The 25,277-nt window shown below is 43.4% G+C and overlaps 1 protein-coding gene across 1 annotated transcript in view; it reads right to left on the reverse strand.

The window, feature by feature from the left end:
• Positions 1 to 1,797: 1,797 nt before the first annotated feature.
• Positions 1,798 to 25,277, reverse strand: part of LOC124272874 — a 47,024-nt gene continuing 23,544 nt past the window's right edge. The window contains exons 9-17 of the mRNA XM_046708092.1: positions 17,093 to 17,908; positions 16,870 to 16,921; positions 16,286 to 16,372; positions 15,498 to 15,700; positions 14,892 to 15,045; positions 14,253 to 14,360; positions 6,026 to 6,132; positions 4,816 to 4,924; positions 1,798 to 4,459 (exon numbers count right to left, since the gene is read on the reverse strand). Coding sequence (XP_046564048.1) covers positions 4,136 to 4,459; positions 4,816 to 4,924; positions 6,026 to 6,132; positions 14,253 to 14,360; positions 14,892 to 15,045; positions 15,498 to 15,700; positions 16,286 to 16,372; positions 16,870 to 16,921; positions 17,093 to 17,908 — 1,960 coding nt within the window. The 3' untranslated portion in view covers positions 1,798 to 4,135. The remainder of the gene's footprint in view (positions 4,460 to 4,815; positions 4,925 to 6,025; positions 6,133 to 14,252; positions 14,361 to 14,891; positions 15,046 to 15,497; positions 15,701 to 16,285; positions 16,373 to 16,869; positions 16,922 to 17,092; positions 17,909 to 25,277) is intronic.

Below are 25,277 nucleotides of genomic sequence, written 5' to 3' on the forward strand. Positions count from 1 at the left end.
CAATTCTTTTAAACTATATACATGTATTGACATCCACGTCAATTGCTTGGCAACTGTTTTTCACACAATCATAGCGACTTCGCATTGCAGTTTCCATAGTGATCGTGAGAACGTGTTAATTAAAGTAAAGGTGACACTTTTAAATAGTACAGCGCAATTTCCGTTTTAATTTTTTTTAGCACAATAATAATGTAACATTATTGAGGGCACACTTATTTGAATGTTCTTCTGAAACCCAAAATCCTAGCTCAGTGTTATATATACGTGTAGATAGCCCAGTGTCATATATAAGTGTAGGTAGTCCAGTGTTATATATATGTGTAGATAGCCCAGTGTTATATATACGTGTAGATAGCCCAGTGTCATATATACGTGTAGATAGCCCAGTGTTATATATACGTGTAGATAGCCAAGTGTTATATATACATGTAGATAGCCCAGTGTCATATATAAGTGTAGGTAGTCCAGTGTTATATATATGTGTAGATAGCCCAGTGTTATATATACGTGTAGATAGCCCAGTGTTATATATACGTGTAGATAGCCCAGTGTCATATATAAGTGTAGGTAGTCCAGTGTTATATATATGTGTAGAAACGTGCCTGTATTCTGTAAGTATTGGATGAATATATACTCTTGAAAAAGGTATAGGGAAACTTCATTTTTAATTTACGATTGAAAACAATTGGGAGATATATCGGAGTCAATCATTGTTGGTATGATTATAATGAATGTTTTGAGAGTCCATCACCACTGGCACTTCCTTATGACCATAGTTGTTGGCACAGTAATCGCTCTTGAAGGATGATTGGTGTATGACGTGAAATTTGCATGTGTACGATTTTCATGTCCAAACAAAACAAAACGGCTAGAAACAAACGCTAACTGTGTGATGCAAGATGATTGTCAAAATGATTGGTCTACAGTGATTTATCGACCTTCGGCTTCTTGAACACCGTCAAAATCAAGAATGACACCCCATGCACGTGTGTGGCGCTACTGCATTGTGCACGTGCGTTCCATACGTTGTGTTTAGGGGTGGTGATAAAGAGAAATGGTGGTGCGTTCATAAGATGTAAAGTTTGTTAACGTTTATACTTCCTATCCAAATTGAAAGTTCAGGTTCCCCAACTTTTTAAGAGTATATATAACTAGGGGATCAGAGAAAATACATATCAATACCAAGTGTTTGAACAAAGATGAATGTTGACGATAAACATCCTTTGTGAAGACGTGTTTGTCTGTAAAACGTAGAACCAAAACACGTGTGATCGATTGCACATGCTGTACCCAGTAACGCCACCGACATGTGTTGGGTGGCATTCCTTATTCTGACACATTTAAGTCAGTCTTACCGATTCTGCTTATTTCTTTCATGGTTAGTGTATGACCTGGGGTAAGACGTCTACAGCCCCAGAAGCATGGTATTTATAAACATGCAGGAAGTTTCTGGGTGGATGAGTGAGTGAGTGAGAGAAAGTGGTTTTACGCAGCTTTTCGCAATATTGCAGCAATATCACGGGGGGGGGGGGACACCAGAAATGAGCTTCACATATTGTACCCATGTGTCGAATCTGGGTCTTCAGCTTGATGAGCGAATGCTTTACCTACAGGGGCTGGGATAAGGCTGGAGCTATCATCTTCCAGGTGGCTCTCACACTAACATATCAGGAACACCAGAGGATTTCATGTCCACCATATTAACACAGAAAGAGTGAGTACAGGACTCCTGTGGGAAGTTGTGTAGGCCATATAATCCTCCAGAGGAATCCACATAAACACACACACACACACAAGTAAGTATCATAAACATTATTTATTGCATAATTGGCAATATCCAGTTTGATCTTTGTTACAAAGTTCACAGGTGTCAGAGAGCACTAGATGAATAGTGTACACTAACCATCTTTAAAAAGGCTATATACAAGTGCTGATGAAATATACAATGAAGGTTATTACTAATTTGCATGGAAAAGTATTATGAACAAATGAGTCAACATGATTAATGATGGGATACCTGTAAAACCTTTCTCTTTCAGAGACAGTCAAGGTCTTCACTCATTCTAATTGTTACCCTTAACTGTAGGTTTCATGTATGACATAACAATGCCTTCTCATCATTCTATATCACACATTGCAATCAATTTGCCACATCAGAACCTTATCCAAGTTGGAAGGTAGATATATATATTCAGAACAATAGCAATATAGCAGAGGTGACTATCTACAAGGAAACAGCACCATGTACATCAGTACACATTCCCATGATAAACATCTCCTCACAAGTCACAGTGTCACCAATCTGGGCAAGTCCACCCATCATCCATAGTCTACTATTTAACACTACGTTACCTATATTGCTTCTTTCCTTCTTCAAACACTATCCGTGAAAGACTATAAGTAATACTTCTTTCGGCATTAGGAAGTAGTTGCTAATAATGTCAACACAACCAAACAGTATCATAACTTCATTCACACAAATTTGTAGCACAATTTATGCCAAAACAATAAGAGTGTTTCGGGTTTCCAGTCTCTCCTCTTGAGCTCTTACTTAGTTATTTTCTCTCATTTTTCTCACACTGAATCACCATCTTATTAAGTCTGTATTTCAAGATATCAAAGTAAATTTGATGCACTTCACTAACAATGTACCAGTCATTACAAGAAAACATGAACTACCTATATTTTGATAAACTGAAAATGGCAATGCATATTCTACCCTTACCGAATACCTTTCACCATGGACTGTTCCAAACAGTTAATACGATAACGTCCATTCCCTTGTGTGTGACAAGCTACTGTCTTCTTATTGCTTTACAGGGTTGTACAGATCAGGGGTGGCAGTGAACAGAGTGCTACTGTTGATGGCAGGTGGCTGGGTAGATGGACAGCATACTCTACAAGAAGCTCACATGGGCTATATGTTTTAAAAGTTAGCTTTAAGTCCTACTAAATTCAGTGATAACCAAACCCTTGCTTGACCCAACCCTTAGATGATGTTGGCAGGACTTCACCTCAACAGTAGACAGTTCCATCCTAGGACTACAGGTTTGTATTGTGTGATCAATATTTCTCTGAAATACATCTATACCAACTTCATGTCAGCCATAGAGTCAATTAGGATAGCCCCCTAAATATATTTCTTCATCTTATATATATTGGTATAATGTTATCTATGTGTAGAGCACATTTTGAAGTTACTGCACAAATGTTTATTGAACATAAATCCTTTACAACTGATTAAAAGATTGTGTCACCTTCTCTATTTCATGACATATACATAATCATGAACTGTGATGCCCTCTTTGTATATACATAATCATGCACTGTTCCTGTGATTGACCGGGACTTATAAACTATATACTAAATTCAAGGGTAGTAAAAGTTAGGTAAACAATCATGTACACATGCATCGGGTCTTGTCTTTGCCTACTAGTTTGTAAGAAAATGCCCAGTCCTTATCTCTGTAGGCTGTTTCTTTATGCGTCGGGTACAATCCTATTAAGTTGTGTGTCTATTTCAAGCAATTCAAGCTGTGGCCCTTGCATGAATCTTCTCTCCTCTGTTATTAAAGATAGAGGAGAGAGGATTCATGCAAGGGCCACAGCTGCCAGATGCAGGTCACCATACCAGTGACCAGTATTTCAAGTAATATTATTGTAACTATTATATAAAGTGAACCTTCTTGTAAAGGTTGTTTCTGTACAAATCATGCAATCCCTTTTGTCAACAGTTACATTGTATGTGTTATAGGCTTGTGGCATCGAGGTACTGAATTCACTTCTGTCTATGTCTGTCTGTCTCATACTTCCACTTCTTCAACAAAATACATTATAACCACAAACTTTATAAAATGTTCCCAAATAATTTCAAATAAAACAACAAACCTAGTGTTTCACTGTAATAAAATTGTCAAAATTCCCAAAATGTTAAAATCCTCCAAATACAACATGTGAATGCTCTTACTTGGAACCCTACATGTAGCAGAAAACCAGAACAGAGAATACAACCTAACAAACATCTCTGCCAGGAATTAGCTTTCTCTCACAATCAAGTCATCACCCTGCAGATATGTGCAATTCTAGAGGTCTGTTAAGGAATTTGTTCTGATGGATGAGAAAGTTGCAGTGTTTCACTATGAGTCATTAGCCCAGCCATTAACCTTGACCTGAGACTTGATCTTCTTGACCTTGATGTCTGTATGTGGCAGACAGTCTGCCAGGCTCTCTGTCAGCTGGATGAGGCTGAGTCTGTTGACAGGGACTGTGGGGGCTTCGGGCTGTTTCTGGAGTTCCACATAGTTGGGGGGATAGAAGGGAATCCACATGGCCTGTCGGTCATGGTCAGAGAGGGGATCAGGGGCACACATGTCAGAGTTGACGATCACACCCCACTCCAACAGCTGAAGTTTTTGGAGTTTCGACACCAGTGTGAGCGTGTTGGAATTGACAGCTGCCATCTGAAGCAACAATACAACACTTGGATGTCAGAAAACCTTGGATAATTACATAAGGTTACAATATCATCAATTCATGCAGCTGAAATACTTTTTAAAAGATAAAATTTTGACTTGCTTTAAATCACAAGTATATCAAGAAAGAAACCATTAGGCAAATAAATATGTCCAGTAGTATTTCCAGTTTAGCAATATTACAGCAATATAACTAGAAAGCGTTTTTACTCGTAAATACAGATGTCTCCCCCTTCCCCCTTTAACCCCCAGGCTACCCCACACCATCCTTCACCACAGCTCATGGAAGGCCTTGGTACAAGCTGCTATATGGTAATGGCAACTATGGCCAGGATTTGACTTACATCTGCTGCCTCGGGCCAGACAACCAGGGACCTGAGTTTGTTAAGCTGCTCCAGTGGGATGTACAGCGTGTCGGCCAGGCCGAAGTGGATCAGTTGAAGCTCCTCCAGGCTGACAAATAAATACACACTGTATAATGGTAAACACACATACTGGCAGGCCAGTGTCAGGCTAAGGGTTCTGAACATCTATTGTAAAGTAAGCATGACAGGTGTGGCTTATATATGTACTGCAGTGGTTATTGCATGTTTGTCTTGGAGGAAAATGAAGCAGAACAAGCATTGTCACTAAGGTGACATAATCCCCACTTTGACCTTGGAGTCACTTTGACCTTGACATGAATGTCATGGTGTATGAAATATGCAAAAATAAGAATAAAGAAATTGCTCATCAAAAACATTGAAGAGAAGTCTTGAAAGTCTGTGAAGAAAAACCAGTGAACCGTTCTTGAGATATCTTGCTGACAATCTTAACATGCAGGTGAAAATGCTGAAATCTTCAACCTGTCACCTTGACCTTGAAAATTAAGTGAAGGTCACCAAAATCGAATGGGCCCTGCACTGTCGAATATGAAGAAAATTGAGTGACAGTTCTTTAGGTATCTCGCTGACAAGCTTAACATGCAGGTGAACATGCTGAAATTTTCAACGTGTCACTGTGACCTTGAAAATTAAGTGAAGGTCACCAAAATCGAATGGGCTCTGCACCTTCCCTAGATAAACCATGGTGTCGAATATGAAGAAAATCCAGTGACCAGTTCTTCAGGTATCTTGCTGACAAGCTTAACATGCAGGTGAACATGCTGAAATCTTCTAAGTGTTGCTATGACCTTGAAAATTATGTGAAGATCACCAAAATCGACTGGGCCCTGTGTCTTCCCTAGATAAAGATTGGTGTTGCATATGACAAGAATCCAGTGAACGGTTCTTGAGATATCTTGCTGACAAGGGTAAAATGTTAAAGTCCCCTTGTGAAATGAAATGAAGGTCAAGGTCACCAAACATGACTGGGACCTTTTTCATACTGTGATGGATCTAGGTACCAAATATGAAAAGAATCTAGTCAACGGCTCTTAAGATATTCCAATTCGTACATACTGACGGACAGAGCCTAATACTATATCCCCCACTTCGCGCTAAACGCACGGCGGGGGATAACAATAATTTGTAACTGAACTGGGGATGGAATGTGACAACCGGTAAGTCCACTTACCTCTCCAAGGAGGACAGAGCATCACCAAGGCCGATATCTGGGATCTCCCCACCATACTCCAGGCGGAGGTGAGTCAGGTTTGTCAGCGAGCCCAGCACAAAGTAAGTCTGTAACAACAATCAACTCTATCACAATAGTCTCTCACTGACCTATTTCTTCCTGCATTCTGTAATACTGTGAAACATGTAATTTTCTGAATAAAATTGATATTTTATACTTATCCTGACTCATGCTATTTGCTTGTCTTCTTCTTCTTGCGAACACAGTGGAACACTTGTATCTCCCAATTGAAGTTCCCTTCAATGTAAAATCACTAATTAGTACTCACCACGAGTTATCTTTCCCCTCGAAAGCGCGGGAATGAGGGCGCCACCTCTCACCATGTGCCTCACTCTCTCCTTTTATAGCGAGCCCAACACTTGAATTTACAGGAAAATCCAAAGTGTTATGTGGGGAGGACGGGAGGGCTTACCTCATGAGTCAGGATAAGTATAAAATATCAATTTTATTCAGAAAATTACATATTTTTCCTTATCCTGACTCATGCTATTTGCTTGTAGAATCCGACGGATACGGAGGTGGGAATATATAATACTTTGGATTTGGATAATTAGTGATTTTGAACTGTAATGACTGTAATAACCCTTATGGGAACTTCATAAAGGCACTGAATTGATGAATTCCTGCTGCTAACTTATCAGCTGCCATACATGGGTTATTACAATATAATTATATGATAAAAGTATATACAATATTAATACAAAGCTTAAGACTAATAGACTTAAGTTGTTAATATGATAGCATAACTCCTTCGAGTTTATTAGCTAATATACTTTTATGAAGTAACCAAAGTACTAAGCTTAAGATATGAATAACCTTAAGCTATATGAGTATAGTTCTGTGCTTAAGACATAATTTAACTTAAGCTATATAATAGCAAAAAACTCCGTAGAGTTTGTTAGCTAATACATTTTAAAATGTGACCATAATGCTGAGCTTAAGGTATGATGAAACTTAAGCTAAATATATATACTGTAAACGTACTTATTTTCGCGTGGTGCAATTTTCGCGGAATTGACAGTTTAGACTACATCGCGCGGTCAATTATTCGCGTAATCAGTAATTGCCGGAACTGCCAGCTGTCTCTTTGGCCGCCACTAATAGCAGTGAAAACAAACAGAGTGGCTTAACCTGTCAGGCGGCGTTTATTGCATACTCACAGGAAATCCCTATCTGTGCGATATACTAGTACACAGTAATCCGTTTACTCACGGAAGAGATGAAAAACACATCAGTCTTATGTTCCGAATTCTATCAGTCGTACGCGTCATTTTAAGATTCCCGTAGATTTCTGTCTTCAAACTTGATGTGTTATGGTAACAACTCAGGGGCGAGCGTGGCTAGACAGAATGAATGACAGGTTTATTCGCGGTGTATAAATTTTCGAGCTAAAATGTTTTGCGTGAAAAGCGCGAAAATAAAACCGGCGCAAAATATAATTCGTTTACAGTAATAGCAAAACTCCTTAGAGTTGTTAACTAATATATTGTATGATATAACAACCATAGTACTGAGCTTAAGATAATAAAATGAACTTAAACAAAATATATATAGCATGTAGCTATTTAGTACTGATATCAGATAAGTATAAAATCTGTAAGATTGACTTATCTTCTCCGAGGAACTGTCAACTGTTGAGCGAGGACCATGGGACCGAAATGGTGGATACCTGAGATGTCCTCGGTGGTGATATCTCTCAGATAGTGGTTGGCAAACACCATATCGGATCTCCAGAAACAACCCTCCATTATGGTATTCAAAGAGCAGTTGCCGTGTAGAGCAAGTGTAGATGCTAGCGCTCTAATTTCATGAGGATTAGATGCTCTTGGAGGGTCGAGTCCTGCAGCCTTGTAGGCACGTAGTATGACAGTTCTGATCCAAATGGAGATAGTAGTACGTGAGACTTCCGTCTGCGTAGCTGTAGATAGAGGGATAAATAATCTCTTGAATATTGCTCTCCTCTGTTTGGATCGGTGGAGATATATTTTCAGTGCTCTTACTGGGCATAGTGATAGATCCATCGTATCATGAGGTCCAAGTATAGATGAGAGAGCTGGGACGTGGAATAATCTGTCTGGTTGACCTGGCAATTGGTTCTTGGCTATAAAATCCCAGCGTAGTCCCAGATGAACGATGTTATGAATATCATCAAAGAGTGTTCTCTCGTAATCCAATGCGTGAATCTCTGACATCCTGGCAGCCGTAGCTAGAGATAACAGGAACAATGTTTTCTGAGTCAGTGATTCAAACGATGTAGATTCTAATGGTTCATAAGCCTCACTTGTGAGGTGTTGGAGCACTATATTCAGATTCCAAGCTGGAGCGTGAAACTTCCGTTTTTGATCCTCCAATCAGAATGCTCGTAGCAAAGCGAGTAACTCTGGGGTTTAGGTTAGCTTGACGCCCGTTCTTATAGTTATGACAGAGCTTATTGCTGCAAGATAAGTGGACAAAGTTGAGCCTTTTAGATTCTTAGTCTGACGTAGATAACATAAGTAGTCCGCCACTTGAGGATGAGTAGCATATCTGGCTGTAAATCCTTTCTTTGCAGCATAATTGACAAAACTGTGCCATTTGTCATCGCATAAGTTGCGAGTTGAGTTACGCAGGGCAAGCGTGATTGCTTTTGCCGCTCTGGCTGAATAACCTCTCTTATTCAGACATGCCTTGATACAATCCATACGTGAAGTTGGAATACTTCTGGCTTTCTGTGCGCTTGTTTGGTGTGCGGATGTATCAACAGATTCGAGCACTCTAGAAGTTGTAGAAATGGTTGTCCGATTTCTTGAATAAGAGTTGGAAACCACGTTCTCGCTGGCCAGTAGGGCGCGACCAAAATCAGATGGAGGCTCTGCGTTTGACTGATTTTCCGTAAGACTTGTGGGATTAACGCTGGTGGCGGGAAAGAGTACGCGTTGAGTCCCTCCCACGATATGCTTAGTGCGTCCGTTGCCCATGCTAGTGGGTCTGGAACTGGCAATACGAACGTTGTCAGTTGTTTGTTGAATCGAGTGGCGAATAGGTCTACTAGTGGAGATCCTATTTCCTTGATTATTTGAGTGAATATCTCTGTGTGGAGCATCCATTCTGTCGGCGAAGGTAGGTGTGGCAGAGAGAGAGCGTCTGCTAATACATTCTTTGCTCCTGGAATGTGACATGCTCTGACATGTATGTTTAGATTGTCGATTAGATCGAATAATCGGAAACATAGAGACAGTAGGTTCGGTGACCTTGTTTGTTCACATAAAACGCCACTGTCGAATTGTCTGTGTGAATCATCAACTGAGCGTTCTGTAGTAGGTTGCTCCAGTGACTTATGGCGTTTATGACTGCTTGCATCTCTAGCAGATTTATGTGTAACTTGCTCTCTTGATTGCTCCATAGGCCTGACGCTGTCCTGTTGGCAAGGTGGGCTCCCCAACCTTGTAGTGACGCGTCTACGTAGAGATGTGTTTCCGATTCCGGCTCTATTAAGGAGATGCCTACGCAAACATTCAATCTCTTGGTCCACCAAAGTAGATGAGGTTTGACGTGATCTGGTAGACTGAACGGTAGAGGGTCTTCGAGATGCGCATTGATGAGGACTTGTAACGGACGTAATTGAAGTCTGCCTCTGACTGTCAAGTCTTGAGCTGATGTGAGTAGTCCCAATAGGCTCTGCCACTGTTGTAGTGGTAGCGGAGAGAGTAAGGCTTGTGGGATTAACTGTTGGATCTTGATCCATCTGTCCTCCGGGACTACTATACGATTCTGGGCTGTTAGAAATCATATACCTAGAAATTGCAGATCTTGCGTTGGTTCTAGGTCTGACTTGAGTAGATTTACTAACCATCCTAGTTGAGTTAGTAACTTGATTATAAAGTTCAGCTGTAGTCTGAGACGCTGTGGATCTGGATCCACTTGTATCCCGTCGTCTAGGTAAAACACGCTGCGAAGACCTTGACGATGTAGGTATGAGACAATAGGTTTCGTCACTCTTGTGAATACCCAAGGGGCCGATGAGATTCCAAAGGGAAGTACTTTCCATTGGTAATGTATTCCGTCTAGGATAAATCTTAGATATTTCCTTGAACTTGGCTGAATCGGAATGTGTAGATATGCGTCTTGCAAATCTATGCTGGCCATGTAATCTCTGGGACGAATTAAGTACCGAAGTTGCGGTAAGTGTATCATGCGAAGCGCTGGCGGTTTGCTTAGATAGTCTCTGTTGAAGATGCTCATGTTGTATACGAGACGAAACTTTTCCTTGGAATTTTTCTTGGGCACTAGGAAAACTGGGGAGTAGAAACCTGGTACGATGTTTCGCTGATCCAGAACTTCTAGGGCCTGTTTGTTTAGAAGAGTAGCTACTGTTTCTCTTAACATTGGTAGTTGTGCCGGTTGGAAGTCGAACCTTGGAGGGATGACTGTCAACGGAGGTATGGCCTTGAGTTGTATTTGATATCCGTGCTGTAGGATGTTGGATACATAAGGATCTTGTAGGAATCCCCAGTTTTCCCAGTGCAGCTGAAGGCGTCCACCCACTTGAGAAGGTTGTACTGGAACAGCTGGGGATGAAAGACTCCAGTCGTTCCAAACCTGTATTTCATCGTTTTAAAGCGCGGAAACCTCTGGATGACCTGCCTCTTGCTGATCCTCCTCTGAAATTGCTGAATGGGCGACGAAAAGATTCCTTGGGACCTTTTGCTGTAGCCAATTTCTTGTCCCGTGCTTTCTGTAGTCCAGAGAATTTAGACTTGCCAGAGTATCTCAAGGATGTTTGCTTAATGACATTAGCTAACGTATCCATGGACTTGATCATAAGCACCTCTCTAGAGTCCTTAGACACCTCTTTGGAGACCTTGTCTATGTTACCACCAAAGAGCAAAGGTGATGACCATGGGGCAGCGTAGAGGGATTCCGTAAATTGATTACCCCAATTGCAGGAGGCTAGTAGACCCTGACGACGAGCCATGGTAGTAGCTGCAGTAAGTGCTGATAAGTGATCTGTAAGGAACTGTTGGTCTCTTTTCTGCATGAGTAGAACCGAGTAGATCATCCTATCTTCTTCCTCTGTAGAATCTTTGAACTTGGTGATGAGGGTTTCATTGACAGTTCTAGATCTATTCAATCCAAAAAACATTCTCCTAGAAATGGTATCCAACTGGGCTAGTTTGCGATCGTCTATTCTGTAATTCCTGGACTTGGCATCGTTGATTAACTTAAAGTTCTCATCAATATCTTGAGCCTTGAAAAAGGAGTCCATATTGTGGCCTGCAAACTTCTTGGCGTTGAAAACCGGGAAATGTGTTGACTGAAACTCCGTAGATTTGGTAAAGGCTGTATCCAGATTAGCTGGAACCGCTGCTATCGGGTCAATAGGAGGTAAGGAGATAGTGTCCGCATCATCTTCCTTCATCAAATAAGTATGAGCTGAGTTCTCGTTCTTAGACAGGGAAGTAAGTTCCAATTCATTCACCATCCAGTATCTAATTTCTGCATCCGAGAATACGATACCTCCTTCCTCTTCTGACGTAGGATCACATATAATAGAGTGAGGTGGAGTCCTAGATCTGTAAGAAGATCGTGAGAAGATTGTGGTGAAGCGGACTGACGCCAGTGGCTAGTATAGGGAGACCTTGGAGGAGACTTCCTCGGCGAACGCTGGTGGCTTCGTGAAGCTCGATGAATCCCTTCTAGATCTTCTGGATGAAGATGACTTGGAGCCACTTAACCTTCGTCGTAAAGGCCTTCGTGGAAGGTATCGAGTCAGAGTCCGAATCATTATATAGGAGCTTGCTTCGTGAGAGCGACCTCTGTGTTCTTCAGGGTCTGAGCTCGGTGAAGCACTCCGCCTCCGTGAAGCCCTTCGCGAATGGTGAGGATCTGGATCCTTCGTGGAGGCGGCCTGGGACGTTCTTCACGAAGGCTTCGATACGGGCTGGGTTGCCCTTCGTGGAGGGCGTTTGTGGGCTCTGAGGCCCTACGCGAAGTCATAGCGGGCTCTGGGGCCCTACATGACTTATTATGGGTTGGGCTCTGGGGCCCGCGGCTCTGAGGCCTCTGTAAACCGTATCGGTCTTCCATCAACATCATAATCTGGCTGACCAGGTCATCTGGGACGGTCTGCGCTGGCGTTGAGGCTGCCCTCTCTATGGTAGCGACGGGACCCTCAGTTAGAATCTCAGCCGTCAGCGTAGGCATCTCTGGTTGCGTGTTGATCTGCGCTGAAGTGACGGTAGCCGATACTGGACGCTTCTTATGCCGTACATCTGGAATGATAATCGGAATGTCATCATCATATAAACACAATTCTGAAACAGGAAGAATGTCAGATGAAAAGTTTTTAGTAGCCTTCGTGGGTTTCCCTTTCGACGAAGCTGTAGCCCTGGGGTTCGGAGCAGCACGTTGTGACGACGCGTGGAAGCTCTCCTAGTCTTAGACTGTGATGATGGAATGTCCTGGGATGCAGGTCGCTTCTTGGATCAAGCGGACTGCGTCCCACGCTTCTCCCCCGAAGGTAACTCAGGCGGAACACCAGACGGTAGCGGGTCGTCCGCCAACAGTTGACAGGGTATATCTGACTCTGATCTATCAGCCATGACTGAAGACTGTTTCCGAGATGTATCTGCTGCACGTCTCAAGACGCAATATAAATATTTATCAAAGGCAGAATTAGACAATTTAATACATAAATTGCAGCGTGAAACAATAGAGCATGGCGTTGTACAACTAGGGCATATTAAATGCGGATCGGCAGCAGAGAAACGTAATTTACAAATAGTGCAGATTTTCTTTAACGCAATCCGCTGAGCAAACACGGCGGACCGTGAATAAAGCAGCAGAAACACGAATAAATATCAATGCATGTTGAATAAGGATACTAGTTACACCTCTATAGATGAATATAAGAGGTAACAAACTAAATATAAATAAAGGATATAGTGTGTAGGGAGACACAGGCGCTCTCACGTCCTGCTCACTGGGCGAAGAAGGAGAGAGTGAGGCACATGGTGAGAGGTGGCGCCCTCGTTCCCGAGCTTTCGAGGGGAAAGATAACTTGTGGTGAGTACTAATTAGTGATTTTACATTGAAGGGAACTTCAATTGGGAGATACAAGTGTTCCACTGTGTTCGCAAGAAGAAGAAGACAAGCAAATAGCATGAGTCAGGATAAGGAAAAATATGACTTTTCACAAATCCATGGAAAATGTGAATCTCTCTTGTTTACATAAATAAACATCATAATTACTGGATTACTTGAGTTTAACTAAGTCAAGTCAATGCCAAATAACCTTATAATTATAAGCTAAACACTGCTCACCAAGAAAGTGAAAGTTTCCACTAGAGTAACAGCACTCTCGGTGAATAGTTAACACTGCATATTGCAATTAAAAGATGTGTTAACTCATGCATCATGATCAACACTCAGAACCTTCGCAGAACCGTTTTATTCAAATATGTTCAATTTCATTTGAATGTCAGAGGGAAGGCAAACAATATTTACAGATGATTCTACTTTGTACTATATATGATTGCCCTTTAAGTCAATAGCCTGTTGCGGTTTGCTGTTTTCAAAATATCTAAAGCAGAGATAATCTCATAGTGACTAGTAGTAGTCATACATATCATGACAGTAAGACAACTTCGAAGAAGCCACTCGCAGTATCATCCCTGCACTCTACTTCAGAACACCTTCCACCATTTCTACCTGGAGTCCCCACTGACCATGTGTTCTAGCTGCCCAACCAGTATCCCTCCTTCCTATGGCCTCTGATGAACAAGTGTTCAGTTGCCAAACAAGTGTACCCTCTAAGGACCTCTGATGAACAAGTGTTCAGTTGCGTAACCAGTGCACCGTCCTTCCAAGGACCTCTGATGAACAAGTGTTCAGTTGCGTAACCAGTGCACCGTCCTTCCAAGGACCTCTGATGAACAAGTGTTCTAGTTGTCCAACCAGTGCACCCTCTTTCCTGTGACCTCTGATGAACAAGTGTTCTAGTTGTCCAACCAGTATCCCTACTTCCTGTGACCTCTGATGAACAAGTGTTCTAGTTGTCCAACCAGTGCACCCTACTTCCTGTGACCTCTGCTGACCAGTGCTACATGTGCCCCACAGATGCACCTTACTTCATAAGACTTCTGATAACCATATGTCATAGGTGACTCATCTGTGCATCTCAACTCACCTCCGATGACCAAGTGTTACAGTTGCCAACCTCCAGGAACTTGAGCTGCTTCATGTCACGGAGGAAGTGGAATTCATTATCCGGGATGGACTTCAGTGTAGTGAGCGACTGCACACAAAGGAACAGGTTAACCATAAGTAACACATATAGAGTATAACAAGTGTTTGCCACTGATATGGCAATGTCCCCGCCCCTAAAGAATGGAATATCTATGTTTACTACTTTTTATTTTTTGGTCACATACAAGATGCCTGAAATGACTAGTGCCTGCACAATCACCCAATGTAGGCTGTCGGCATAATTGAAAACATCGGGTGCAATGTTTTATGAGATATTGCGTTTAAATAAGTTTGAAAAGTGGTCAAAGTGCCATGGTGACCTTGAAGATAAGGTCAAGGTCACCCAAATCAACTGGTGTCTGCATAATCCCCCAATGTAGGCTGTCACCAAATTTAAAGATATTGGATACCACAGTTCATGAGATTTCGCATTAACAAGAATCGGAACGTACATATGTACGGAAACCGCTGAATACATAGTCCCCGTTCCTCGTTGCGGCGGGGGACAACTACCTATTTCAGCAGTAACTAGAAACTGAGTATAACATTAGACCCAACATGCATGAATTCACTGTCTCACCAGAGTTTCCAGGTTCTTGAGAGCTGCCAGTTCTGCCAGTCCCCCATTGAATGAGAAGGCAGGTAGTGTGAGGCCCCTAGTACCTCGAAGTCGCAGTTCACGCAAGTGCTTCAGACACACAAACTTGCCCAAGTCAATCTTACAGGGAATGTTCCTGGTAGAAGGTAAGACGGTTTACTTACGAGGATAAATAACTACAACATACTGAATCAATGGTGACATGACGGCATAAATATCTATGTTAATAGATAGCAGTATGTCCTTAAAATACAAGAAGAGTCACAGGCTTTGGTGATAATTAGAAATACTAGTTGACCTGCACTGACCAGATGATCTGAACTCAAATAAGTGCTTTCCTCACTGACTTAATTGGGCCGTCCATTTATGTGTTTAGATATGGTATGTCTATAGGGTCAACTGGTCCTCAATATTTGTTAAAATGCCTTACACTCCATGAAGCTGATATGTGACTTCCTACCACGCAACTGTTTTGGACACGAGGTAATTTGTATTATTGTAGTTTATTGTTCCATGAGCAATGTCAAAAAGAACTAAACATGAGGTCATGCATCATCTACAGACTGAAGTTACAGACATGGCGTGTACCTATTCTGATCTCCGTTGACTTCTGAGATGTACTCTGACTTGAAGACCTCGAGGTTGCCAAGTTTCTCACAGACCAGGTGGAGCACCGAGGCTGGTACATGACCAAACTCTATCTCCCGCAGACCAACCAGGTGGTGGAGGTTGGCAATCATCAAGTGCCATGTCCTGTTCCTGTCGTGTTTGTGGAACATCCCTTGCAGGCACTGGAACAGGCAACCAGGTCAACATCACGTCCAACAACACATAGGCTTAGTTTCAATTCTAGGAAGTAAATAATGACAGAACACAGACTCCGCTTCAGTTCTATACAATGAACAAAACAAAGTCAAACAATAAGACCAAGTGAGTTTCAAACTTTCATCTTACAGAAGGTGAGCATGTTCACAGTTTACTAGAGAAATGAAGTCATCTAGGTTTTGTATTTCATCAGTCAGCATAGTGTTAAATTCAAACCTGTCCGACACTGCTGAGTTCACACTCCGGCAGTTATTTTAATGTCAACATTCCAGCCATGTAACAGCTTCTTACAAATAACTAACAAGAAGACAAAGTCATTAATATCCCCCACGATGGTAACATGCTTCCATGGTTTGAGTTACCTCAGCAATGTTGATCCTGGAATTAGAGTGGTACTGTAGATTTATGTCATTAGGTTCTTGAGTACCAACAAAGTGAAATTAGAGTATTGAAAGTTCTGTTCTGGAAAGGAGAACCTCATAGTTCTGATGTTTGTAAGCTATGGGCTCTTGGACAGAAAGGGGACAAACATGAAGAGTTGTGAAACCTACCAAACTTTCAACTCGGACCTTCCTAAAGAACTGTGCTGCAGCTTCCCACTCACTGATGACTGTGCTCCGGAGTCGAACTCGCTTCCACTGCAACAACACAGTACACTCAAACATTGACGACTACCTGCACTGGTTCCTGAACTTGTAAACAACTAAATTTGGGTCAGACAAGCAATATGCTGTTATTTTAACAACTCACAATATAAGGTCACAATGACTATTGACCCAATCTATGTAGTTGCTCTTCAAGTCAATCATTGTGCTTCAGAACTATTCCACACTAGTATACGGACAGTGGGGTAGCCCAGCATTTAAAGTGTTTGCTCGTCACTCAGAAGGCCTGAATTTGTTTCCCCATATTGGTACAATGTGTGAAGCCCATTTCTGGTGTCCCTCGCCATGATATTACTGGAATATTGCTAAAAGAGGTGTAAAACCCAACTCACTCACTCCACGAGAATCCTCACACAGCTACAATGCAACTAGGGCACACAACTTTAAAAACAATAAAATACATCAACAAATAATAGAAGTTAGATTTTCCATAACTTGATAAGTGTATACATTACTGTCATCATACTCACTAAACATGGTTGCAAGGAGATTTTATTCCAAGTACGACAAACTGCACCAGCCCTGTCAAAACAACACCAACATAATGAGCAGAAGCATACAAACCTACATATTTAAACCTTTTTAACACAAATCAATTATATCAGTCATTTACAGTCCAAATGCAAAGTCTCTACTTCAAAACTGAAAATAAAATGCAAAACCTCAGCCCAAATTTCACAATTCATAACCTACCTTAGGAGATCTTTAGTCCGTAAATATTCGAATATCTGTAACATACAGTCATAACCTGCATACAGTTTTTTAATATAGCAGCAGGTTGCATCCATAGCTTGTCTCCGCTTAGATGCTCGAGTGGAGGGAGAGGAAATGACTGGTGCATCCTTCTTAGCTGCAGCAGCAGGCAGCTCCTCCCCTGGGGGGTGCACTGGGGGGCTAACTTGCTGCTTGCCGTCAGCACTCTCCAAGGACGCTGTGTTATTGGACACTGTCACGCTAAGTTTGGCATTGGGATCTGTTGGAAGAGGGAACGTATTGGGAGGAAGCAGCACCTTCAACCCATCACTTGAGTTTATCACACATGATGGAGGCACCACAATCTGAATATTGTTGATTTTCAATGCCAAAGGCTGTGACAGTTTTAATCTCTTTGTCACACCTTCTGGTAGAGTCAATAATTGTGCATTGAGAGGAATTTCTGACTGCTTGTTAGCATTTGTTGAGAGCTGAGCATCAGTCCTAGGCTGGATTCCATTGGAACCTTGAGACACTGGTACAAGCACCCCCGGGGCAACTGTGAGCCTGGGGGGTGGGATAGTAGGCATAGTGGCCTGAGCAGGCTTGTTGAGAGATGTCTGGAGTGGGGCTCTTAACAAAGTGAGTGGGGGTGCAGCTCGGACTACACCTGATGTGGGGATGGAAATTGTGGCTGGGGTGGGCATAATGGGTGGTGGTCTCACACTGGCATTGACAAGGGTATGAACCGGCACCGGTGCTCTCACCGTTGGCGTGGGGATACTCATGGTCCTTACACTGTTGGTAGTCAGTAAACTAAAATGTAATTTTTTGAGTAAAATTGATATTTTATACTTATCCTGACTCATGCTCTTTTGCTTGTCTTCTTCTTCTTGCGAACATAGTGGAACACTTGTATCTCCTTAATTGAAGCTCCCTTCAATGTAAAATCACTAATTGGTACTCACCAAGAGTTGCCTCCCTTGCCCTTTTGGCGGGAACAGGTGTCGCCACCCTCTGGCCTCATGCTTCACTCTCTCCTGATTTTGCGAGCCCAACACTTGAATTTACAGGGAAATCCAAAGTGTTATGTGGGGAGGATGGGAGGGCTAACCTCATGAGTCAGGATAAGTATAAAATATCAATTTTACTCAAAAAAATTACATATTTTTCCTTATCCTGACTCATGCTCTTTTGCTTGTAGAATCCTACGGAAACGGAGGTGGGCAAAACAGAATACTTTGGATTTATAGAATTAGTGATTTATATAGATATAACTGTAATAACCCCTACGGGAACTTCATAAAGGCATAGACTTAGGATAATTCCTCTATTATAAGCCATAGGTTATATTGCCATACTGGGGTATTTACAATAATAATATACTGAGATATTAAAATAACAACATCAAAGCGACTCTGATAGAGAAGCTATACAACTGAACATATATACATAGTGCTAGAACTCCGTAGAGTTATAAGCTAGATAATGCATGTAACAATTATGCATATTAATCTCGTAAGACTACGTGTTAACGTTTACGAGGGACTGTCAACTGCTGTGCGAGGACCAAGGGACCGAAATGGTGAATGCCTGAGACGTCCTCGGTGGTGATATCTCTCAGGTAGTGATTAGCAAACACCATGTTAGATTTCCAAAAGCATCCTTCCATAATTGTATTCAATGAACAGTTACCGTGTAGGGCGAGAGTGGAAGCCAATGCCCTGATCTCATGGGGATTTGATGCTGTTGGAGGGTCCAGTCCTGCTGCCTTGTAGGCGCGAAGTATGACAGTTCTTATCCATATAGATATGGTGGTACGAGAGACTTCTGTCTGAGTTGTTGCCGACAAGGGGATGAATAATCGTTTGAGAAATCTTCGCCTTGTTTTGGAACGTCGTAAATAGATTTTGAGAGCTCTGACTGGGCATAGAGATAAGTCCAGTGTATCTTGAGATCCGAGAATCGAGGATAATGCAGGGATATGAAATAACCTGTCTGGTTGACCTGGTAGTTGATTTTTGGCGATGAAATCCCATCTTAGTCCCAGGTGTGCTGTGTTTTGATTGTCATCAAACTGTATCCTCTCATAATCTAGTGCGTGAATTTCCGACATCCTGGCTGCTGTGGCTAGAGATAACAGGAAAAGCGTTTTCTGTGAGAGAAATTCAAAGTTTGTCGATTCCAACGGTTCATAAGCCTCACTTGTGAGGTGTTGTAACACTATATTCAGATCCCAAGCTGGGGCGTGGAACTTCCGCTTTTGGTCCTCCAATCGGAAAGCACGTAGTAAGGCCAGTAACTCTGGAGTTTTTGTCAATTTGACACCCGTTCTCATGGTAATCACAGAACTAAGCGCGGCAAGATATGTTGACAATGTCGAGCCTTTTAAATGTTTGTTTTGCCGTAAGTAACACAAATAATCTGCCACTTGTGGATGAGTAGCATCTCTTGCTGTAAATCCCTTATTTGCTGCGTAATTCTCAAAACTGTGCCACTTGTCGTCGTACAAGTTACGTGTAGAATTGCGTAAGGCAAGCGTGACCGCTTTTGCCGCCCTGGTAGAATATCCTCTCTTGTTTAAACACATTTTAATACAGTCCATACGTGAAGTTGGAATACTTCTGGGCTTCCGTGCACCTGTTTGGTGTGTGGATGTATTAATAGATTTGAGCGCTTGGGTAGCTCTAGTGTTGGTTGACCGATTTCTTGAATTAGAATGGGAAACCACGTTCTGGCCGGCCAGTAGGGCGCGACCAAAGTGAGTTGGAGGCTCTGTGTTTGTCTGATTTTCTGTAACACTTGAGGTATTATTGCTGGCGGCGGAAACGCGTACGCATTGAGGCCTTCCCAGGATATGCTTAGAGCGTCCGTTTCCCATGCTTGTGGGTCTGGGACTGGTGACACGAATGTCGGTAGCTGATTGTTGAAGCGTGTGGCGAATAGATCTACTAGCGGCGCTCCTATTTGCTTGATTATCTGTGCAAATATTTCTGTATTGAGCATCCATTCTGTCGGTGACGGTTGATGTGGCCGAGAGAGTGCGTCTGCTAGTACATTCTTGGCTCCGGGAATGTGACATGCTCTGACATGTAGGTTTAGATCGTGGATTAGATCGAACAGTTGAAAGCTTAAAGTCAATAGGTTCAGTGATCTCGTTGAACCTTGTTTGTTCACATAGAACGCCACTGTCGAGTTGTCGGTATGAATCATTAAGTGCGCATTCTGTAGAATGGTGCTCCAATGAAGTATGGCGTTGATTACAGCTTTCATCTCTAACATGTTTATATGGAGCTTGCTTTCTTGCTGATTCCATAACCCTGATGCCGTCCGGTTGGCGAGATGAGCTCCCCAACCTTGGAGCGACGCGTCTACATATAGATGGGTTTTGAATTCCTGCTCTTCTAAACAAATACCTTCGCAGACATTCGACCTCCTGGTCCACCATAGTAGATGAGGTCTGAGACGTTTCGGTAGACTGAATGGTTGTAGGTCGTCGAGATGTGCATTGATGAAGACCTGTAATGGGCGTAACTGTAATCTGCCTGTGACTGTCATGTCTTGGGCTGATGTGAGGAGACCCAACAAGCTCTGCCATTGTCGTAGTGGTAACGTAGAGAGTAGAGCTGGCGGAATGGTCTGTTGGATCTTGAGCCAACGGTCTTCTGGTACGACGATACGGTTGAGATTCGTGATAAATCGAATGCCTAGGAACTGCAGATCTTGCGATGGTACTAGGTCCGACTTGAGTAAGTTTACTAACCATCCTAGCTGTGTTAGTAGCTTTATGATGTAGTTTAACTGTAGTTTGAGACGCTGTGGATCTTGATCTACTTGTATCCCGTCGTCGAGGTAGAACGCACTGCGTAGCCCTAGACGATGTAGATAGGTGACAATAGGTTTCGTTATCCTCGTGAATAGCCAGGGGCTGATGATATTCGAATGGGAAGTACTTTCCATTGGTAATGTAGCCCGTCTAGTGTAAATCTTAGATATTTCCTGGATTCGGGATGTATCGGGATGTGTAGATATGCGTCTTGCAGATCTATACTGGCCATGTAATCCATGGGGCGAATCAACTGCCGTAACTGAGGAAGGTGTATCATGCGAAACTTTGGTGGTTTGCGTAGATAATTCCTGTTGAAAAAGCTCATGTTGTAAATGAGTCTGTATTTCTCCTTGGAGTTTTTCTTGGGTACTAGGAAAACTGGGGAGTAGAAGCCTGGTTCGATGTTTACTTGATCTAGTACTTCTATGGCCTGCTTGGTTATGAGTGATGTAACAGCCTCTCTTAACTTTGGTAGTTGTTGTGCCTGTAAGTCGAACTTGTAAGGGTTGACTGTCAGCGGGCGTGGCCTGTAGTGGGATCTACGAAATCCGTGTTGAAGAATGTTGGAGACATAAGGGTCTTGTAACATTCCCCAGTTCTCCCAGTGTAGTTGGAGGCGTCCACCCACTTGTGACGGTTGTACTGGAACGGCTGGGGGTGGAAGACTCCAGTCGTTCCGAACCTGTCTTTCAGCGTTTATAGTTGCGGGAACCTCTGGGTGTCCTGCCTCTTCCTGACCCTCCTCTATAGTTGCCATATGGGCGACGAAAAGAATCTTTTCCCCTGGCTGGCTATCTTCCTATCCCGTGCTTTCTGTAGTCCGAGAACTTAGATCTCCCTGAGTATCTTTGTGAAGTCTGCCTGATGACGCTGGCTAGCGTGTCCATCGACTTGATCATAAGGACTTCTCTGGAGTCCTTAGTGACTTCCTTGGAGACTTTGTCTATTCCTCCGTCAAAGATGTATGGGGATGACCACGGGGCTGTATAGAGTGGAGCTGTAAAGTTCTCACCCCAGCTGCAGGAAGCGAGGAGGCCTTGACGACGAGCTAAGGTCAGTGCTGCTGAGACAGATGTGAGATGATCTGTAAGGAACTGCTGGTCCTTCTTTTGCATCAGTAGGGCCGAGTAGATCATCCTATCATCTTCAGAGGTCGTATTACGAAATCTGGTGATAAGTGTCTCATTGATCGTTCTAGATCTATTTAGGCCAAAAAACATGCGTCTCGTCATGTTTTCTATCTGCACCAGCTTGCGATCGTCAATCTTGTAGTTCTTGTTCTTAACATCGCTGATCAGCTTGTAGTTGTCATCGATGTCTTGTGCCTTCAGGAAGGGGTCCATGTTGTGCGTGGAGAACTTCTTAGCGTGAAAGTTCGGCAGATGTGGTGTCTGCACTTTCGTAGCTTTAATGAAGGCTGTATCTAGATTATGTGGCACCGCAGCAATCGGGTCGATCGGAGGTAGGGTGATGGCGTCTGCATCGTCTTCCTTCATCAGGTATGTCTGCGCTGAGTTGCCACTCTTGGACGGTGAAGATAAATCTAGGTTGTTTACCATCCAATATCTTATCTCAGCGTCTGAGAAGATGATGCCTCCATCATCTTCTGTACCAGCATCGGTGATGAGAGGTTGATGCTCTTCTGATGGTGAACTGTGGGCTGCTATCTCTATGTCGGGTGACACTTGGGGAGACCTGACTGTAGACTTGCGTGCCGACTTGTGTGGTGACCTGCGAGGTGATGTACGTGGAGATCGGCGTGGTGAACGGCGTGGAGATCGTCTAGGTGATCTGCGTCTATGGGATGACCTTCTTGGAGATCTGCGAGGAGAATGTTGATAGCTTCGTGAAGCTCTTGAGTAGTCCCTCGACGTCCTTCTGGACGATGGCGATCTGTGTGGCGGCCGCCGTGCAGCTTCCTCTGCGTCGGACCTGGGGGGCGCCTTGACTTCCGTGGCGGTTTCCGTGGCGTCTGGTGGTCTGAGTCTGCATCTGAGGATGAGGCCGAGGGCGGTGGCGATCTCTCCGTCTTAGCGAAGGCCTTAGCGAAGACTGTACATCACATCGTCGCCGTCGAGGTGGTCTGTGACTTCCTTCTCGAAGGCTGCCGTCGTGGCTGCTTCGCTGACTGGGGGTGCCTCTGGGGTGTCGTCTGCGTTGCTCAGGCCCTGGGCTGGCTGCTTCTCTCGTCTGTAGTGGCCCTCCATCATGGTCATGATCTGCGCAACAGCTTCGTCTGGGATGGTCTGCGGCGAAGTGGTCGGTGCCCTCTCTGCGATGACAGCTGCTGAGCCCTCAGGAAGTCGTCTGACATCAGTGTAGAGGCATCAGGCTGCATGGCGATCTCTGCTGATGTCACTGTAGCTGTCACCGGTCGCTTCTTGTGGCGTACGTCAGGGATGATGATCGGCTGATCATCGTAGAGGCCCAGTTCGGCGGCTGGAGCGATCTCGGCTGAAAGTTCTTGGCGACCGTAGACTTCCCCTTGGATGTCGGCGCTGCCCTGGGGTCGAAGTCTGCGTTGAGAAGAGGCGTCGTGGCCCTCTTGGACTTTAGCTGCGATGGCCGGGACGTCTGGGGAGGCAGGGCGCTTCTTAGAGGTGGCGGACTGCATCCCACCCCATCTTCGGCCGGAGTCTCTAAGCGGAACACCAGGCGGGAGGGTCTATCGACAGCAGCTGACTGGATGGGGAATCCGATGTATCGGCCATGTCTAACCCTTGTTTGCGTGACCTATCTGCGGTGCGTCTCACGGCGCAAAGATATTTATGAAAAGCAGAATTGGATAGATTAATGCAGTAACTGCAGCGTGTATCAAGCGCGCACAAGGCGTAGCACAACTAGGGCATAATACATGCGGGTCAGCAACAGAAAAGCGTAAATTGCAAATAGTACAGATTTTCATCAGCGTAATACTAGCTGAACAATCACGAACTCGCGTGAATAAACGGTAGAAATACGATTAATTATCAATGCAAATTAATGAAGGATACTAGCTATACCTCTATAGTAACCTATAAGAGGTAATAAACTAAGAAAACCAAAGGATATAGTGTGTAAGGAGACACAGGCTCTCACATCCTGCTCACTGGGTGAAGAAGAGAGAGTGAAGCATGAGGCCAGAGGGTGGCGACACCTGTTCCGCCAAAGGGCAAGGGAGGCAACTCTTGGTGAGTACCAATTAGTGATTTTACATTGAAGGGGCTTCAATTAAGGAGATACAAGTGTTCCACTATGTTCGCAAGAAGAAGAAGACAAGCAAAAGAGCATGAGTCAGGATAAGGGAAAATCCAGCTATATTACATCTGGTCCAACAGTAAAGGACACCGGCTTGTAACTGGCTGAGTATCACAGTTTTAGATCCTTTGTGAGTGAGTGAGTGAGTGAGTGAGTGAGTGAGTGAGTGAGTGAGTGAGTGAGTGAGAGAGTGAGTGAGTGAGTTGAGTTTTACGCTGCACTCAGCTATAATGATACCATATCCAAATGAAAAATGTAATTTTCTGACTAAAATTGATATTTTATACTTATCCTGACTCATGCTAAATGCTTGTCTCCTTCTTCTTGCGAATGATAGTGGAACACTTGAAATCCCTTGAAGTTCCCTTCTAAAAAGCGGACGTAAAATCATCACTCGCCCACGAGTAGTCTCGCTTGACTCCTTTGCTGCCCTTTTTGGTCACATGACCAGTTATGTTTGTCACTCTCTCCGATTGTACACCCTACACCCGGATTTACAGGGAAATCCAGAGTGCCCTGAGAGGGGAGGTTGGGAGGGCTGACCTCATGAGTCAGGATAAGTATAAAATATCAATTTTAGTCAGAAAATGACATATTATTCCTTATCCTGACTCATGCTAAATGCTTGCAGAATCCGTCGGAATTGGTGGTGGGTCAGGCCACTTCCTGGATTCACCGGCTGCTGTTTTACGTCCTGATGATTCTGTTCTTCCATCTGATGAGTCGGGGGGGAGAAAAGGAAGAGACAAGAGGGGGAGAGAGAACCATAACTTGTCAGATTTCTTCCGAAACTTCTCCTGACATTTTTGTGTGGATTTTAGATATACTAATGTTCCATAAGTTATCTATTGCAACTCCATCTCTGGAGATGCGACCCTTCTTCGTGTAAGAAGTAAGTCCTATACAAGTACAGGGTCTATCACTCATGCTAGTCTGTCCTAGATGTGTGCATGGACTTTAACCATTTGCTCTCCAGAGCGTTGGTTTTCACAAGTCACGAGATAAATGGGTGAGATTTTTTTCTCAGAGCCTTTGTGGAACCGTTAGTTGTTGTGCTACAACAAGTGGCCCAAACTGGTGAATGCCTGAGACGTCTGCGGTGGCAATGTCTCTGAGGTA

The sequence above is a fragment of the Haliotis rubra genome, unplaced genomic scaffold, assembly GCF_003918875.1.
Source record: "Haliotis rubra isolate DU_JTF1 unplaced genomic scaffold, ASM391887v1 Scf174, whole genome shotgun sequence".
Lineage (NCBI taxonomy): Eukaryota > Metazoa > Mollusca > Gastropoda > Lepetellida > Haliotidae > Haliotis > Haliotis rubra.